At 40.3% G+C, this 18,638-nt stretch overlaps 2 protein-coding genes across 4 annotated transcripts in view; one reads left to right on the forward strand and one right to left on the reverse strand.

Annotated features, from left to right (window-relative positions):
• IKBKAP (inhibitor of kappa light polypeptide gene enhancer in B-cells, kinase complex-associated protein) overlaps positions 1-11,034 on the reverse strand; it is a 65,739-nt gene extending 54,705 nt beyond the window's left edge. The window contains exons 1-5 of one of the 3 annotated variants that reach the window (XM_011954578.1): positions 10,615-11,034; positions 7,715-7,919; positions 6,420-6,572; positions 4,010-4,091; positions 3,179-3,259 (exon numbers count right to left, since the gene is read on the reverse strand). In XM_011954578.1, the coding sequence (XP_011809968.1) occupies positions 3,179-3,259; positions 4,010-4,091; positions 6,420-6,572; positions 7,715-7,864 (466 nt within the window). In that variant the 5' untranslated portion in view covers positions 7,865-7,919; positions 10,615-11,034. The remainder of the gene's footprint in view (positions 1-3,178; positions 3,260-4,009; positions 4,092-6,419; positions 6,573-7,714; positions 7,920-10,614) is intronic. The other 2 variants (XM_011954579.1, XM_011954580.1) reach the window with 2 other exon arrangements.
• Positions 10,887-17,577, forward strand: FAM206A (family with sequence similarity 206, member A). The gene is made up of 6 exons (XM_011954577.1): positions 10,887-11,257; positions 12,343-12,394; positions 13,014-13,143; positions 15,863-15,939; positions 16,036-16,105; positions 16,195-17,577. The coding sequence occupies exons 1-6, from the start codon at positions 11,179-11,181 to the stop codon at positions 16,327-16,329; spliced, it is 543 nt and encodes a 180-aa protein (XP_011809967.1). The 5' UTR covers positions 10,887-11,178; the 3' UTR covers positions 16,330-17,577.
• Positions 17,578-18,638: the final 1,061 nt, after the last annotated feature.

Here is an 18,638-nt window from a genome sequence, read left to right on the forward strand (position 1 = left end):
CCCATTTCACATTATATGCAGCAGTGATTTTGAAGAATTTAAAATGCACTTCCTTATTCTGGAAAGCATTTTACTGCCATCTTATATATTCCAAGTTTCTTTGATGACACAAGTCAGGGATCTCACCCTCACCTTGTAAGTAAGAAGAATGAAACATGAAGAGTTTACAAAATATGTCCAGAACATAAAACTCCAAGACGAGAGCTGGGGATAAAATTCTGATTGCAGGCTCCTCACTGGTGATAGAGGGACTGCAGGTCACAAAATAGCTTCTCACATTGACTTAAGAGATTGAGACCCTCCCTAACGGTGCAGCCTAAAGTTTGAATACAGGTCTTCTGCCTTCCAGGCTGACTGGTGTTCTTTCTAGATCATAACGCTTCTCTTACATAAACTATAAAGGCAGAGTTGCTGAAACAACACAACCCTTCTATTCCCAGAGGTAAGATCCATCTGCAAGAGCCACAATAAAGATGGTCCTGAAAGCATCACCCAATCCAGGACCCAATACTTTTCTCCTGCCATTGATTCTGATTCTGATGAAGCAGGGCTGTTTCCAATTCCTATAAATTATGGTCCATATGACCATTTCCTGTCTGCTCACATCCCAGCACTACAGTACCTTAAAGCATAACTTGCTGCTGCATACAAATGGTAGTGACTATCCTGATGCAATCCCCCAGGCTTCTATCTGCAAGTTTCCACAGAAAGATTAAGGACCAAGGAGTGAAGAAAGAGAACTTTTCCAGTGGAAGACAAGAAATGACGGGTTTATAGCAGGGATTTACAAAACTACAGCCTACATCTGCTTTTACAAACAAACGTTTACTGGACCATAGCCGTGCTTATGTATCGTGTATAACTTTCACACCTCAACATTAGAATTGAGTAGTTGCAACACAGATCACATAGCCTGCAAAGCTGAACATATTTATGACCTAACCCCTTTTTCAGAACAAGTTTACTGACCCCAGAATAAAGGAAAAATATTCAACACTCCATAGAATGACTCTTTTTTTTATTTTTGTACTGAGAAACACATTTCTGAGACCTAAGACTTGGATTACATTTCCTTTGATTTACTGCATTAGGATTTTTGTGGAAAAGTCGGTGGGAAACACCAGGCCCAGAGTACTTTCCCATCCCAAAGTGTACTGTGTGCTCTTACTCTCTCTCTGACTGTCCTCAAAGCTGGATGCCCCAGAGTTCCACCCTGGATTCCAGACTCTTCCTGTACAGCATCTGCTCTCTGAGCAAGTCCATCTGTTCCCAAAATTGTCAGAATTTCCTACATACCCACCACTCTCAGTCCATAGCTCTGGCCTTTTCTGAGCTTCAGCCTTGTATTTGCCTACTCCACATGGCAATCCCATATGGTCCTTCAACAAATCCAAAACAGACCTCACCACCCACCCCTTACAGACCAGCACTTCCCCATCTTCCCTCTCAGTTACCAGCATCTTTATTCCCATCACCTGAGGTTCCGGCTGGAGTCCTGCTCAACTTTTTCTTATTCACCTTACATATGCAAAGCCTATTTATTTCACTTTCTAAACTGGTATTTCTCAAACTGGCCTAGGGTAGAAGGGGAACCATGCACGTATATTCTAAAAAAGTTTTTTAGCTAATTCTAAAAAATGTACTCCCATCCTCATTGAGATTCAAGTTTCTCCTGAATCATTCCTGCTTCTAGCCACACACAAACCTTCCTTATCTGTCATCTGGATTCCTGCAGCAACCTCTTACCTGATCTTCCTGCCTCTATTCTCTCTCCTCTCCACACACAAAAACAACAAAAATATGCCATCACGAGCCATCTTTCTACTAGATAAATCTCTTTAAACCTGTTATCATCAAAATTTATAACGGCTGATCAACTATAACTCAATGTCCAAATCCCCTACTACAAACTCAATCAAATCTGTCCCATTCATTTCATTCTACACTCACATCCTGCCACTTCAGCAATGCTGAATTACTCACAGTTCCCTGAGTAATCTATAATGTTTCTATGAAATAACCCTCCCTTGAAATGGACACATTCACTTGCTTGGACTGTTCCACACCCTTATCCCTCACCTACCCAACACCAATTCAGCTGACCACTCCCCATCCTTATCCCTCACCTACCCAACACCAATTCAGCTGACCACTCCCCATCCTTATCCCTCACCTACCCAACACCAATTCAGCTGAGACTCAGCTCAAGTCAGCTTCCTTGGGGAAATCATCCCTCTCCAGTTACTGGTTTCCTTCCCTTATGCTACTCTAATACCTGTACATCATGTCATTACTGTGCTGATACCAACATGCCCAGCTAATTTTTAAATTTTTTATAGACGCTAGGTCTCCCTATGTTGTCCAGGCTAGTATCAAACTCCTGGGCTCAAGCAATCCTCCTGCCTCATCCTTCAAATGTGCTGGGATTATAGGCATGAGCCACTGTGCCCAGTCCTCCAAAATTACTTCTGAACAAATACATTATTTGTAAACAAATGGGTAGAAGTTGTCTAAATGATTTTTCAGAGTTGATGGAACAAGAAGGCAGGAAGTTAGACCTTAACTGAAGTTGGAATATCTTCTTCCCCATCCCTCTTCAATCAGGCCAGTTATTTGATGACTTCAAGATGGCCAAAGCTTATACTTAATAAGCATCTCTCTTCTCCTTCACTGCCCTTCAATACTCCCATAGCCTTAATGCCCAGATGACCTTGGCTAGATTTTGGCAAGAAAATAATCTGATTGTTTCCATGGAAATACAGATTGGATCTAATCAGTAGGAACAAAAACCAGCCTTCTATCCCATCTTTCTTCTTTTCTTCTCCCTAAAACTGTATCCCAGAAATACTACCTTTATTCTAGCTTGTACAGGCCCTTTCACTGAAGGCCCAGCCTAAGACTTTTCCAGGGTTTGGGTAATAACTATCTAAGTGACCTTAAACATTGATTTATATTTTCCAGGTTACTGACAAAGCCAACTCTCAGACCTGGAGAGGCACCAGTAGGCCTTTTAAGATTTGGGATGGGCTGAAGGAACTGAGCTAATGGACATTTAATAACTGGGGGTTTAACCTTCACAGTTCTTTGGCCTTATGACATAGCTATTAGTGTACAAGGAAATGGTCAAAAATGGGAAGAAACGTAGGTCACAAAATGTTGCAAACAAACCTATACTCACTTTCACCAAAATCATCCTGGTGGATCTGCTGCTCCATGATTGGCTCAAAATCTTTTGTCATCATAATCAGGGTCTGTTGACCTTAGAGAAACACAAACAAAAATGATTTTGTTTCCACATAACAAATTTGCCATTCCGTAAGTACCTATGGCACTGTAAGCTAAGGAGCTGGAGTTAGTCTGAACAAAGCAGAGAGAATTCATCCAAAATGCTTTGACTTAAAAAAACAATCAACAAAGACCAAAAAAAAACCCAAAAAGCTTTGCCTAGATAAGTCACCTGGTGCTTATGCATCACTATTAATGTGTGTACAGTTGAACATAAAAGTCCACAAAGCCCTCCTCCACTAACTTCAACACTCCTTGTCCCCAAGATACCTCTAAATATATATGTCATCAACGGAGCTTGTTTACTAAACTCATCTGGAATGATGAGACTTAAAGGGGAAAAACAGCAACAGAACCCAAGAAGGGCTTTTAGAATGTATTCATACAGCAACCCTTAGCATAAGTTAAAATATATATAGCGCTGACATTTTTAACTTAACTGGGGACTTAGCAGCCTCCCCAAGTTTTATGACTTTGTTTCTTACTCCCAAAAACTGAAAAAGTTACATGAAACAACTTTTTATGATGATAAGCTAAGAGGTAAAACTTCAGTCACCAAAAAAATAAATAAATAAATAAATAAATTCACTCTACAGTATACTATTGGTATTAGACTGGTTCAAATAAATTTTTTGAAATTCAAGCAGCCCAAAACTGATGAAGCCTGTAAGACACCTGGAGTAATGTTTTAGAAAAGTGAGTGAGCCACCAGTAACAAGCTTACCTGTGACAAGAAGCATCAGCTCTTGGTCAGGACTCCAACTCATGACAGAGATACCACTGGCTACACTCCCAACACACTCCAGCTGAGACAGAGAAAATTGAAAAGAGAGACTCAAAACACTAGCGTCTTAGTAAAAATTGCCTGCAACTTTAATCAAAACAATTAAAAAAACAAAAAGAAAGAACATCAGTATATGAAAGAGATATCTGCACTCTCATGTTTGTTGCAGCTCTGTTCACAACAGCTAAGTTTGGAAGCAACCTGTGTCCATCAACAGATGACTGGAAAAAGAAATTGTGGTACTATACACAATGAAGTACTACTCAGCCATAACAAAAGAATAAGATCCTGTCATCTGCAACAACATGGATGGAACTGGAGATGATTACATTAAGCGAAATAAACCAGGCACAAAAAGACAAACATTATACGTTCTCACTTATTTGTGGGATCTAAAAATCAAAATAATTGAACTCATGGACACAGAGAATAGAAGGACGGTTACCAGAGGCTGGGAAGGGTAGTGAGGCGGCTGAGGGAAGTTGGAATAGTTAATAGGTACAAAAAAAATAGACAGAATAAATAAGACCTGTTATTTGATAGCACAACAAGGTAACTATAGTCAATAGTAATTGCACATTTTAAAATAACTACAAAACTGTAATTGGATTGTTTGTAACACAAAGGATAAATGCTTGATGGGATGGATATCCCATTCTCCATGATGTGGTTATTTTGCACTGCATGCTTGTATCAGAGCATCTCATATAGCCCACAAATATATGTACTTACTATGTACCCATAAAAATTAAAAATTTAAATTAAAAAATTAAAACTAGAACTTATTCAACAAACATTTCTTCAGTAATGGATATCAAGAGAATAGACCTGTTATTGGGCACAGGGATTAGAAATAAATCTCTTTCTTCCCAGAGCTGTCTCACGAGGGAGATAAAAGATGACTCTACAGAAGATGACAGCAATGACCAAGATCTCTGGAAAGCAAAGTGCATCTCAGCACAGGGAATGACAAGTGGCCCAGAGTGCACACAAAGTTTTTCTGACGTGTTTCAAAGAGTGGTAATAAGGACAGGAATGAGAGACCAGGAAGAAAACACAGTGTAGAGGCACAAAGCCAGAAAAAAAGAGCAGTTAAAAGTCAGCTGCAACTAAAACATAAGGTATACATACACATGAGAACAACGGGGGATGGGGCTAAAATGGAGTGTGGGGAACAGATAGTGAAAGGGCTCATAAGGCACAATAAGGAACATGGGCTCTACCTTCCAGACAATTGAGAAGCCACTAAAGGGTAGAATCAGCACCATTAAATGAAGATAAATAGACTGGAAGAGCTCAGTAACCAGGAAACAACGCTACAAAATGTTTTGAAAGTAAAAGCATCTATCATTTAAATATGAGAAAAACCAATCAAGCTGGGCATGACAGGTTTGATATTTCCCACCATGAACTGAGAGTAAGGTTTACGATTGTACTAAATGGAATGGTTAAGAGCAAAGGTACCAGATTTAGACTGCTAGGGTCAAACTCCATTTGATTACTGTGTGACCCTGGTCTAATCACTTAAGCATTCTGTGCCTTAACTGCCTCTTCTGAAGAATAGAAAACAACAATCTACGACATAAGGTCATAGTGAAGATTAAATAAATTTGCATGAAAAGCACTTTAAAAAGTGCCAGGCACATGGTAAACAGTTAATAAATGTAAGCTGTTATTATTATCCTACTATTAGTAACACTCTAACTTCTGTGACATAATCAATGTTAAGAAGATCACAACTAATGAAGTAATCAAAGAAGATTTAAAGAATCAGGCAAGTGTAATTTGAAACCCTTGCTGTTAAGAAGGTGAGGATAGAAATTTGAAACTCAACTACACACTAGAGCAGAGAAAGCAGCAATTGCTTGAAGTTTAGCTCTCCTGGCAGTCATCAAACACGCAGGTAATGATAATGTATTACTTTAGTGCCTAGAGTTCAGGGACTCTAAAGTTAGCCAATCAACATTCATAACAGAAAATCTATGTCAGATAAACATTCAAAGACTTCCTAAATTGAGAAAAAAAGGTTGCAACTCAGGATGAGGGTCTGATAAGAGGTGATCTACACCGCACAAGAATAGCCCGTTTTAACTTTAAAAAAAATATATTATCATTTGGAATGTTCTGATTATTCTGATTAAAAGATGCAGCAGACAAAACTGAGTTTTAGAAGAATCTTAAAATACAGCTAAAGCCATGTTAACAATTTTTTAAATAAAGAAATACATAATGCAAATACTAATTTGCAAAAGCTTAAATATTATGGCAACTGATTTGAAAACTTCCACAAATACCAAGTAACCTATTTGAGGACACTTGAGACTCCCCACTCACTGGACTCTTCACTTACCTGTTGTGTGCTGAGACTAAACACTATGACATCTCCAGAGGCTGTGGCCACACACACAGACTCCTGATCCAGCAAGTCCTGAACACCAACAATGCGGCCACTTCCATCCTCTGGGAGAAAGCCTTCTGCCACCAAAGAAACTTCATTTTTCACCTTTCACCAAAGTAAACACATAAGCAAATTAACCCAGTCTACTTTCAAGAATAATTGATAACATTTCCAGAAATAAAATACTTTTTAATGCTTTTATTTTTACTTTTTAATTTTATTTATTTATTTTATTTATTTATTTGAGATGGAGTCTCACTCTGTCGCCCAGGCTGGAGTGCAGTGGTGCAATCTCAGCTCACTGCAAGATCTGCCTCCCGGGTTTACGCCATTCTCCTGCCTCAGCCTCCTGAGTAGCTGGGACTACAGGCGCCCACCACCACACCCGGCTAATTTTTTTTGTATTTTTAGTACAGACGGGATTTCACCATGTTAGCCAGGATGGTCTCGATCTCCTGACCTCGTGATCCGCCTGCTTCGGCCTCCCAAAGTGCTGGGATTACAGGCGTGAGCCACCACGCCCGGCCTAATGCTTCTTTAATTATATAAAAGCTTTCGAGAATGTTTTTTCCAGATGAAAACCCAAACTTTCATTTAAGAAATATCACTACTCTGTCATCTTTAACAAGAAAAATAGGTAATATGACCTTCTTGCCAAACAAAGACAAAAACAAAAACAGTAAGTCTGGTCTCTTTAAAAACGCCCAAAAAACATGATGCTAATAACTGTATTTTTCTAAGATTGCTACAGTATGAAAAGGCACTAAAGGATGTAACTGCCTAAAATGTATTAGTAGAAGAATAAAATCAAGGGACCATATGAAAACCAACCCACAGAGGTTTTTAAAGCACATACAGTTAGGAGCCAACACTAAAGATTCTGATTTAGTTGACATGAGATGTGGGCTCAAACTTTTAGAAAGCTCCACAGGCAACTTTCGTGTTCATTCCCAATTAAGAACCACTCTTATAAACAGAATTTGCATGACAAAAAGGGTAAAAAGTAGGGAACCCACTCAAAAAGTAAAGTCAGAGTTTTACTGACTTAGGTTACAACAGTAGCAGAGTTAAAGAAGGGTTACTATTTAAGCTATGTCTAACATGGCACATATATGAAGCAAAGGATGTTCATTTGGGAGGATACAAATTCAGTACGATGTAAAGAAAGACTACGTGGGGAAAGAAATTTGGAAGAAGACAAATCAAGGGTCATATCCATCTGCTAGCATTCTCCACCAGTAACTTACTTCTCTTGAGACAGGGTCTACTTCTATCAGTCCATGTTCTGAACCAATGAGCACTGTCCCCTGTTCAGTTCGGAGAGAGAAGCACTGAGGTTTCCCTGGACCTTGAATATCCCTGAACTCCAGGGTCCGAAATAATTTCAGATTTCGCATGATGAAGTGATTCCCACGAGACAAATACAACTATCCCTTGATGAACCATTAATCCCTGAGAGAGAAAGAAATAGCTTAATAGTGATAAATGACCATATTTATTTAAGTGAAATGATTCGGGGGTGAAGAAGTGGTAGTTAGAATCAGAATAGCCAAGAAAAGAAAAAACTTACCTCTCTGAGTACACATCCACGTGTGGATTATAGCAGCAACCTGACCCACTCTATACAGTTATGGTCTACAAATTAGGAATTCTGAAACCTATTTTATGTTCGCACTTTTTAGGAGAGGCAAGATTCTCAACTTTAGAATGCTTTCTTCAAAAAAGATGTAATATCAGTTATTCCTTTGGGAAAGTTGAAAGAAGAAACGAATGGGGAAACGTTTTATTTTTGCATGTTAGGACATCTTTATGAAATCATAAGGAAAAACAAAAGGGTATCCCACTGATTAGCACTATTTGAAAATCCATGTTTATATGCTAGCAGTTGAAGAGAATCTGAAACAACTTTAATATTCACCAGGTCTATTCATTTATAAACTGGCTTTATACATTCATCAAAAAAAAAAAATGAAGTCAAAGATAGAAAAGCATTTATTGTTCTAAAGGAGAAGATAAAGTACTGGGACATGACAACAATTTACTTGAAAATGATGACCAACATTTCAAGGACCTTGATGACCTGACATAACTACTTCCAGTAACTTTGTTCTTCTGGCCAGGCTTTTCCCAGGACAATAGAAAACGTGAGAAAAGAGTGCTAAACAGAACGTCTACTTTGGTCTGGCAAAATCAGACTTGCTTAAATGCATAACATTACCTAAGTAGGGGAAAAAAAAAGTTACTGTGTTAGTTATTTATATTCAGATCCCTTTGAGGCTTATGATTGTAAGTCCCTAAGTTATGTTAGGGGTAGCAATTACAAGGACCATACTGGCCTCATTGTCACTTTAATCCAAGGAGAATTCTCTCATCTTGGCACCCCACATATGTATGACACAGAAAGAATAAAGATGAATCAATCCTAATAGTACAGAGAAGATAATGTCATGTATAATAGGAATTATATAATATATAATGTGGGATAAGAGGAAGGTAAGTTTATATACGATGGAAGTGAGGAAATCAGGGCAGACAATGATTTTAGTAAGTTTTGGTGACAATTATATTCAAGAACTTCTAGAAATTACTTGAAACCTCTAACATATCATGCAGGTTTTTTTTTTTTTTTGAAACAGAGTTTCGCTCTTATTGCCCAGGCTGGAGTGCAATGACCGCGATCTCAGCTCACCGCAACCTCTGCCTCCCGGGTTCAAGCGATTCTCCTGCCTCAGCCTCCCAAGTAGCTGGGATTTCAGGCACCCGGCACCATGCCCGGCTAATTTTTGTAATTTTGGTAGAGACAGGGTTTCACCATGTTGGCCAGGTTGTTCTTGAACTCCTGACCTTAAGTGATCCACTCGCCTCTGCCTCCCAAAATGCTGGGATTACAGGCATGAGCCACCGTGCCTGGCCGCGTTTTTAATCTTTAAACATCACAAAAACGCCTCAAAACTAGTTTCTCTGAAATTTGACACCCATCAGCCTTATTCCCTTATCTTCTTAAAGGAAGACTTCTGTCCACTTCTTTCCAGGGTAGGAAAGGAATATCCTCCATATTGCCACAGGACCTAGGCCTATTGATACTCTTTCTCTGACATCTGCAACCTCCAAACTTCCTGCCTCCACTGATTCAAACTTTTCTCAGTCCTTAAATGTGCTAGAGATTCCTCCACACCAAAGGTCAATAGTGAATTCTCTCTTAAATTTTCTGACAACTCCTTCATTTTCTTCCCTTGTCCCTTCAACTATCCACCTCTTGACTAGACATCATATGCATGATTACATGTTCCAGGCAGATCACGAATACGCTGATTAGGCCTAAATGCCTAGCCCTGACTGAATTAGCCCAAATTGACCACTAAACCCACATTTCCAACCTCCTGATAGAATCACAAGCATGTCTCACATGCACATCAAATGCGACCTGGAAAGCAAAGAAGTTGCTATTCTTCCCCCAAATGACAGTTCCCACTATTTCGGGACAGGCCATTTCTACGCTATGTCCCCCAGCTGGAAAACTGTTTTTGCTGCCTTTCTGCTTACTCTTCATATTGATCTATTCATTGGTTAGCGCCGTGGCTGTGGCTGTCAATATACAGTTGAATTCTTTACGATCCTGTCTGTGGCCTACATCCAACACCGACTGGGCACTTGCTAAGTGCTGGGATCTGAAGATTACTCAGGCAGCCACTGTCTCCACGGAGATCATCGTTAACGGGAAAGAAAGCCACGTTAAAACACCACGTTAGATGGAGAAGCACAGAGGACACCACCCCCACGAAGAAGTCTCAGACGCGAGAAAGGACCCGTATCGCAGCACCCGAGCCTCTATTAACCGCCGCCTTCCATCGTGAATTAATGCTCTCGTTTTCAGCGTTATTATCAACCCCCTGCAAGCAATCAAGAGGCTGGGTTAAGTCTGGCTGGAGGTGCAGCAGGCATCCCTGGGCTGTCGCGCCTCCCAGCGCCCCCGATAGAGCAGGTGGCAAAACTGCAAAAAGAATTTAAGGCTCTAGGAAAGAGGTGGTGCAGCCCGCACTCCAGTCCCCGGCCCGCAGCAGGCAGAGGAGCCTCCGGGTCTCTTTCACCCGGACACCGCCGGCGGAGGGGGCCACTCCCGTGCCCCTGCCCTGGATGGATCGCTTACCTGAAGACCCCCAAACAGAGGTGCATCAGGCCTCGCCTCCCCAGCCACGCGCAGCCGGTTACCCAGAGTCCGCCCCAAATTGCGCACGCGTCTCTGTCCTAGGTTCCGCGCTCTCACCGAGCGCACTAGGCCTCCAGGGGTGCGCTGAAGCACGGCAGAGGCCAGCCAGCTGCGCAACGGTCGCGTCAACGAGGCGGGCCCGGCCTGCGGAGTGCGGCGCGGGGTGACGTCATCCAGCGGAGGGTGCGTGGCCGGGCCCGCTTCCCTGGTCACTTACGGGGACCGGCCTTCTTTGTAGCCCTGGCACCGTAGAGGTAGAGGAGCTACATTGGCCGCGTCCCCTGTCCCTCTGCCCTCTTGCCCATCTGCCCACACTTTTGTATTTGATCTCTGTTTTGATGTCGAACCCCAAAGCACAGTAATGGAGGGGCGGAACCTGCGGAGCTGGGAGGAGCGCGCGTGCGCACGACACGGGCTGCGTGCCGGAAGAGCACGCCCGGTCCGGGCTGCGCGGAGGAAGCGCCTGGGGTTCGGGAGGGAGGGGTGGCGGCGCCGGAGGTCGCCATGGCTACCGAGCCCGAAGCAGCGGAGCCGGTGGTGCCTTCGCTCGTGGATCGATACTTCACTCGCTGGTACAAACCGGGTAAGTGCAGAGTGATGTTGATCCCTCCTTGGCCGCATTGGCCTAATGCTGTGGAGACTACGTTGACAGATCGTAAGCCACGCGCGCTCTCCCTGGCGCTCCCTCCCCACGTCAGAAGGAGCTGGACTTCTGTGTTCCGTCTAGGCCCAGATAGTGGCATTTGCAAAGACCTGGTGGCCTGAAATACTTCAGGGCGTATTCTGGGACCGGCGATTGCAGTGCGAGCTCTAGGGTGTTGCTCGCGGGAAGATGAGTACTCTAAACGGAGGCCCCGGAGGTAGGCGCAGGGCTAGGTTGCCACAGTCCTGAAGTGCCTGGAGGGATTGAGGGGCTCACTCTCACAGGGAGTAGCGATACATAAAATTATGTAAATGATCAGATCGAAACCAAGGTAGAGACAGTAGGGCTGGCGAGGAGAGGGTGCGTTAGATTAGAGACATTTAGAAAGCAGGATTACACATTTACTTAAGGAGACGCCACCGGTATTGTTCATCTGCCACTTAGAAGTAGATATTCTTTTTGTACTGTTTTGTGTAAGCAGTACCAGTGGCGGGAGCATCGTTTGGGACTCTCCTTTCTTCCTTTCATTCAGTGATAATGGTTATACTCAGTTAAAAATATATATATTGTAGCATACTTTCTGTTGGTCAAACATAGGGTGACCAACCTGTCCTAGATGACCCATGACTGAGGGGTTTCCCAGAATGTCGGACTTGCACCAACATCAGAACAGTCCTGGAAACCACCAACAAAAAATATGTATCATAAAGAATGGGATGCTAATTGCATTTTCCTAGTAAAAATATTGTGTGTACTCATTTTGAAGTGAGTGTAAAGTAAGATGGAGCAAGGAGTTAATTACCTTAATGTTGAATAAATTATTCTGTCTGGGCCAGATCTCTTTAAACACTTTCCAGGAAGCCTTTGGGTATGTCTTTTTGAGTAATGTAGGGATAGCAGTGACCAGCATGCAGCATGTGTGTGTCCAATCTTCATTATTAACTATCTCTATGACCCAAAGAAAGTACCACATAGTGGTAGTAAGTATTGATTTCAGCCACCAACAGACTCATTTATTCTTCTAGATGTCAAAGGAAAATTTTGTGAGGACCACTGTATACTACAGCACTCTAACCGGTAAGCAAATTGGGAATTTTAAATTATCAAAACCTTTTTTTTTTTTTCTGGTATTGTAGCCTGGTATGGTCTTGTAGTCTTGGATTGAACAAATGCTCACTAAACAAACATGCATTAATTATCTTCTACTGTGTTGAAATGATTATTATAGGAGTTTGTTTGGCAAGAATGAGTATTCCAGTGCCTGGCCACTCTGAACAAATAAATTTGATTACTCAAACACCCAAATGGAGGACCACATCATCAGCTACTACCTGAAGTGGCCAGTCTGTGCCCAACTACTGAACTGTTAAGAGCCCACAGAAAGGGCTACGGTAGAGACATACATGGTATCTTGTATACACAGGCATGCCTTATTTTTTGTCTTCTACTCCAATGCAACCTACCTAAAGACCTCTGGTACTCTTCCCTTTCCTGGGAAAGAAATTCAATCTTGTTTTCTCTTTTATTATTGTATTCTCCTTTCTACAGTTATGCCCCAACAGTAGCCATAGAAAAAAGGGGGAAGATGATAGTTTGACTAAACAAATATCAGTTCATACATTCTTGTTCCAGTAAGAATTATGGGAGGAAAAATTATTCCAAGCAATCACACAGGATCAATTTTTTCTCCTTGTAGAATATGTGTCATCACATTGGCTGAATCTCATCCAGTTCTTCAAAGTGGAAAAACAATTAAAAGCATTTCCTATCAGATCAGTACCAACTGTAGCAGACTTCAGAACAAGGTCTCTGGGAAATTCAAGCGGGTATGTTCCTGTAATTCTGTGATTATATACTTACATCCTCTATATTCATGGTAATAATAGATCCAATGAACCTTAGAATCCAGTAGCATATGCTTAGCACACTTCTCTAACAGTTTGAGGTGCTGATTTTAAGTATACTTTCACCTAAAGAAATTCTCAGACTCCCAAAAATTAGGTATCTCAGGAGGTGTAGTATCTGTTTTATTAGGTTCTGTGCTACTATCCCTACAATGCCCAGGATGGGGGAGGGGGAAGGCAGGCCTTTGAAAGGAGAACTCTAATAACAATGTAACAAGATATTTTGTCCCTTCTAGTTGTATTAAACTAGTATCTCGAGTTCTGTAAAGAGACCAACTCTTCTTTGCCATATATTTATTTCCACATGTAAATTAAACAGAAAAAAAATTCCCAAGAGAGTAAGAAAAAAAAAAAAAAAAAACATGGGCCAGTCAGAATGGCTCATGCCTGTAATCCCAGCACTTTGGGAGACCGAGGTGGGTGGATCACGAGGTCAGGAGTTCAAGACCAGCCTGGCCAATGTGGTGAAACCCCATCTCTATAAAAATACAAAAATTAGCCAGGCGTCGTAGTGGGCACCTGTAATCCCAGCCACTCAGGAGGCTGAGGCAGGAGAATGGCTTGAACCTGGGAGGCAGAGGTTGCAGTGAGCTGAGATCACACCACTGCACTTCAGCCTGAACGGCAGAGCAAGACTCCGTCTCAAAAAAAAAAAAAAAAATGAATATGAGAAAATAATTACATTTTTCCATTCCTAAAGCATTGTCAATGTCATACACATCTACCCACCCCCTGTACCTGCACACAACACTTGGTTATACCGAATGCTAGCTCTACCCTCTGTAACTCTAGGCAAAATGGATAGATGATTAAAAGAGTATCATACCAAGGAGAATTTAGTGACATATTAAAATGTCTTTACAAATCCACTTGTTGGGAAAGTTTCTGTGGATGATTTACGTCCTTCATTTACTAAGTTCATACTAAGAGTTTCTGCTAATTGCTCTCACTATTCTAGGAGACCCTTATTCAAACCCCCTTTTGTAGGCCTGAAGTCCCCTAATAATGTGCCTTACAGTTATTGATTTTTCCTCACTCAAGAAACCAGTGGACTTAGAAAAGCATGCACCTTTCTTAAAAGATAGTCTAAAAGTTACAGTAACACTTAAGACTTCCGAAGTTTCAATGATAAATCTCTGTCCAAAATAGTAACACTTAAGGCAGGTACAGTTGCTCATGCCTATTGGGAAGCTGAGGTGGGAGAATCACTTGAGGCCAGGAATTTGTGACAAACCTAGGCAACATAACAAGACCTCATTTCTACCAAAAAAAAAAAAAAAAAAAAATTAAATTAGCCGGGCATGGTGGCATGCGCCTATAGTCCCAGTTACCCAGGAGGCTGAGGTAGGAAGATTGCTTGAGCACAGGAATCAAGACTTCAGTGAGCCATGATGACACCACTGCACTCCAGCCTGCATGACAGAAAAAGACCCTGTCTCAAAAAAATAAAAATAAAAAATAAGTAACACTCTTGTTACAAGTGAAGAACAGAGAAGGACCTGTATATTGAACCCACTACAGGTAAGTGTTCATTGGATCTCAGAACTGCCAATCATTCTCCCAAAGGAGGTGATAAAAAGGCATCAAAATACTTCTGCTCTTTTGGCACAGACCTAGCTCTTTTGTGTCTGCTCTTTTGACACAAGCCTTCCCCTTCGTTTCAGAAGCAGAGAGTCACAATGACTAGTACTTTAAAATGAAGAACCCACATGCAGAGGAGTGAAGCCAATACAGTAATATCCGAATGCCATCTAAAAATGTTTTGAGTGGTAAATAAAGGGGTCATAAAGAATAGCGTCTTAACCTGAAATGCCGATGTCCACTACAGGAAAAATTCATGGGCGAAAAGAGGGCAACACGTGAAACATGCCTGCATTGACTCTCATGAGCCTCCCTGTAGATACTTGTGAGAGCCTCCGCAGGTATGTTCATCTAGTGGAGTACATGAAACAGTAACCATACCATAACATTCAAACACATACACATCAAAATGTAGTATTGACTCATGGGTCAATTATTTTTATTTTGCTACTTAAAACTTTTGTTTTCCACATTTTCCTCAAAGTGCATGTTTTTGTTTTTGTTTTTCTTAATTAGAAAAAATATCCCTTACTAACACACTAGGGATTTAAAAAGAGAGGGGGAAAAAAAAAGAACAATATCCCTTCTTCAAAAAGTCTTAGTGATTGACCCTGGTAAATAAGTTCTTTTATCTATTAAGTTATAATATTAAAATGAGGTAGAAGTCTTAAACTAACTTTATAAAATATTGCTGTCATACTATGTCACATTGAATTTTATATTATTTCTTGATGGATTTTCCCACACTTTTGAAATCTTTATGCCTGGTTATATGTGGTTTTCTTGTTTATAGTTGATAAAATATATTAGTAGTCTGTAATTAAATTCCCATTTATCATGTATATTAGCTTTTTTCCCTAGGGCCTGGGATGGCACCTGGCACACAGTAAGTACTTATATTCATATAGGTTTTGAAATTAATGGATGGTTTTTATATACTGAGGTAATTGATTTAAAACACCAGTTCCAGGAATACATCCTGTTATACACCTAAGGGCTGTTTCTCAAAGGAAAGTGGAAATGTCCATCAACTGATTACTTCTTCCGTCTTATTACACAGGGGGCACAGTTTCTAACAGAGCTTGCACCTCTCTGTAAGATTTACTGCTCAGATGGTGAAGAATATACTGTATCTAGGTGAGTAACTTTTTAGCCACCATTTAGGAGACCAAAGGGAGGGAATTTTTTTTTTTTACTAAGTAAACAGGCTGAAATCTTAAATTTTTTAACTAGTTGTGTTAGAGGACGTTTGATGGAAGTGAATGAAAACATTCTCCATAAGCCATCTATTCTTCAAGAAAAGGTAAAAGAGATAAAGTATGATCTCATCCGCATACCTTTTATTGGATTTTTTTCATCATTTGACAGTACTAAATGTTCTTTCCTTTCCAGCCATCCACTGAAGGCTACATTGCAGTTGTGTTACCCAAATTTGAAGAAAGTAAAAGCATAACAGAAGGGTTACTGACACAAAAGCAATATGAAGAAGTCATAGTGAAACGCATTAATGCCACAACTACGTCATGAGGATTGACATGGAATAAAAAGCGAAGCGGAATTCTTGTTACCTGGCCTAAACCATCAGGGCACTAAAGCAGAAGAACCAGTATATGTAAAGCATACCTAACAGCCAGCCACATGCAGGGGAGGCCTAGTGCTTCACTTAGTTTTCCCTCTCTGTCTTGCATAATGAGCCTTGGTTCCCATTTGTCTACAGCCTGCCAGATCTGGCCTGCCCATGTACTCACCCTGTTCTTTTGCATCTCTCTAACAACTGGCATGCAAGGGATGTTTTTCTGATTAAAAACAAAGCTCTTTGAAGAAAATTTAGAAAATACAGAAAATTTTTAAGTAGCCAAGTAAAAATAATTTACCCATCATCCCATAATCCAAAAGTAAATGCATTTGACCCTTGAACAACATGGGTTTGAACTGCGAGGTTCCACTTATGCACGCACTGTTTTCAACTATCAACAAATCAAAACTAAATCATTAACCAAACATGAAACCCACTTATAGAGCAGGTTCATATACTCAGTTCCGAAGGGCCAACTGCAGGACTTGAGTACTCATGTATGGATTTGGGTATATGTGGAAGGTCCTGGAACCAATCCCCTATGTAAACCAAGGGATAACTACTACATTTTAACCTACTTCTGTTTGAACATATGGTATGGTTATTGCTTTTGCCTCATTTTCCTAACAGTTTGAAGTTTAAAAAAACCTAACCCACCTTTCTTACCCAGTCTCCTATAATGTGCCTACCAAAATGCCTAGTCCTAACCCACCTGCCTCAACTCCTCTCCCTTTTAGTTTGTAGGGAAGAGGCCAGAGTGGAGAATATATTGTATCTTCGGTCCCCGCTTATGCCAACAAGATGGCTTTCCCCTCTGAAATAAAGTAAAACTGCAACACTGTGACTTCTTAGTGAAAAGGCTATGAAAAATACAAAGGCTTTCCTAGGAAATGTGTTATAATGCAGTGGGAAGCGAATTCTTGAAATAGGCACATTATAGTCACTCAGTCTCACAATCTCTAGTTATTGGCAAAGAAGTTACTGAGAATATGTCATTCAAAGGCATAGAGGCCTCTGAATGGAACAAATGCTTTCACATCATTTAAACTTAAAAAACCTCCAACAACTATGAATTTATAGTTTAAGAGTGATTTACACTGAATTTCAAATAAAAGGACTATAAAACGTTATTTTTCTATAAGGGCTATAACATACATTTCAATATCCCTGTTTTAAAATATACTTTTATACGGAAGAAATCATTCGATATATAAATTCCATTAGTTATCTAGCCTTTTATGCTGTTGAAGTTGTAAGTTACCCCTTCCCAACCTCCACTTGCTCTTTCATTAGAGAATATTATTTTTTCAGGTATGCAAAAATATTATCTGATGAAAGTACAAGTGGGGGTTGAGATTTTTAAGTTTTAATGATTTACAAAGTAAGTATTATTTTGTAAATAAAACTTAACATTTTGGTTCACAGGAAAAACTTACAATCTGAGTGCCAGGATAACTGTCCCCCTAAATATAACCCCCAGACATGATATGTGTAGTAAGTGGATAAACACCTCCATGATGGTTCTATTAGCTGAAAATATAAACAAACCAGCAGATCCTCACTTTAAGTAGCACAATGACTCTTGAAGGCTTCATAAAACAAAGACACTAAACATAGTAAAAGAATTGTGTATAGCATTTTACATATAACATTACCTCACATCATTCTCCCATTATTTCTATTGTAATTTAAAATAATACTTTGGTTTCAGAGAATAAAAATCATGCTTAATGGTTTTGACTGTTTAAGGAACGATTTTACAAAGGTTATTAACAGAGCTAAGTGCATCACATTTTCTCCCGAAGGACTACAGTGAAAATTTTCCTCAATAAAATATTGGCTAGCTGTGGTCAGTTGACAGTACTGTGGTTCTTCCAGATCTTTTGTGAATACTGATTGTGGTGGCTTACCCAGATAAAGATCATCAGATGAGCTTATATTATCTACTGCCATTTGGTAACTGACATGCCCTGTTAGATTTCAAAATGAATGTCAAAGCATTAAGATACAAATACTATGACTGGAGTCCACCACAAAGTTGGCCATAATGTATTATAAGGAGAAAACCTGTAAAACAGATCCTTCAATCATGACCCCACCCACAAAAACAAGAAAAGCTTTAAACTCCTAAATTTAAAAAACTAAACAATGATGTTTTTGTTTTATAGTGAACATTTCAAAGCCATATATATATATACACACACACACACACACATATATATATGTAGTATGATGTTCAGAATTTAGATAGCTTCTTGGC

Source organism: Colobus angolensis, unplaced genomic scaffold (genome assembly GCF_000951035.1).
Source record: "Colobus angolensis palliatus isolate OR3802 unplaced genomic scaffold, Cang.pa_1.0 Scaffold386, whole genome shotgun sequence".
In the NCBI taxonomy this organism is placed as follows: Eukaryota; Metazoa; Chordata; class Mammalia; order Primates; family Cercopithecidae; genus Colobus; species Colobus angolensis.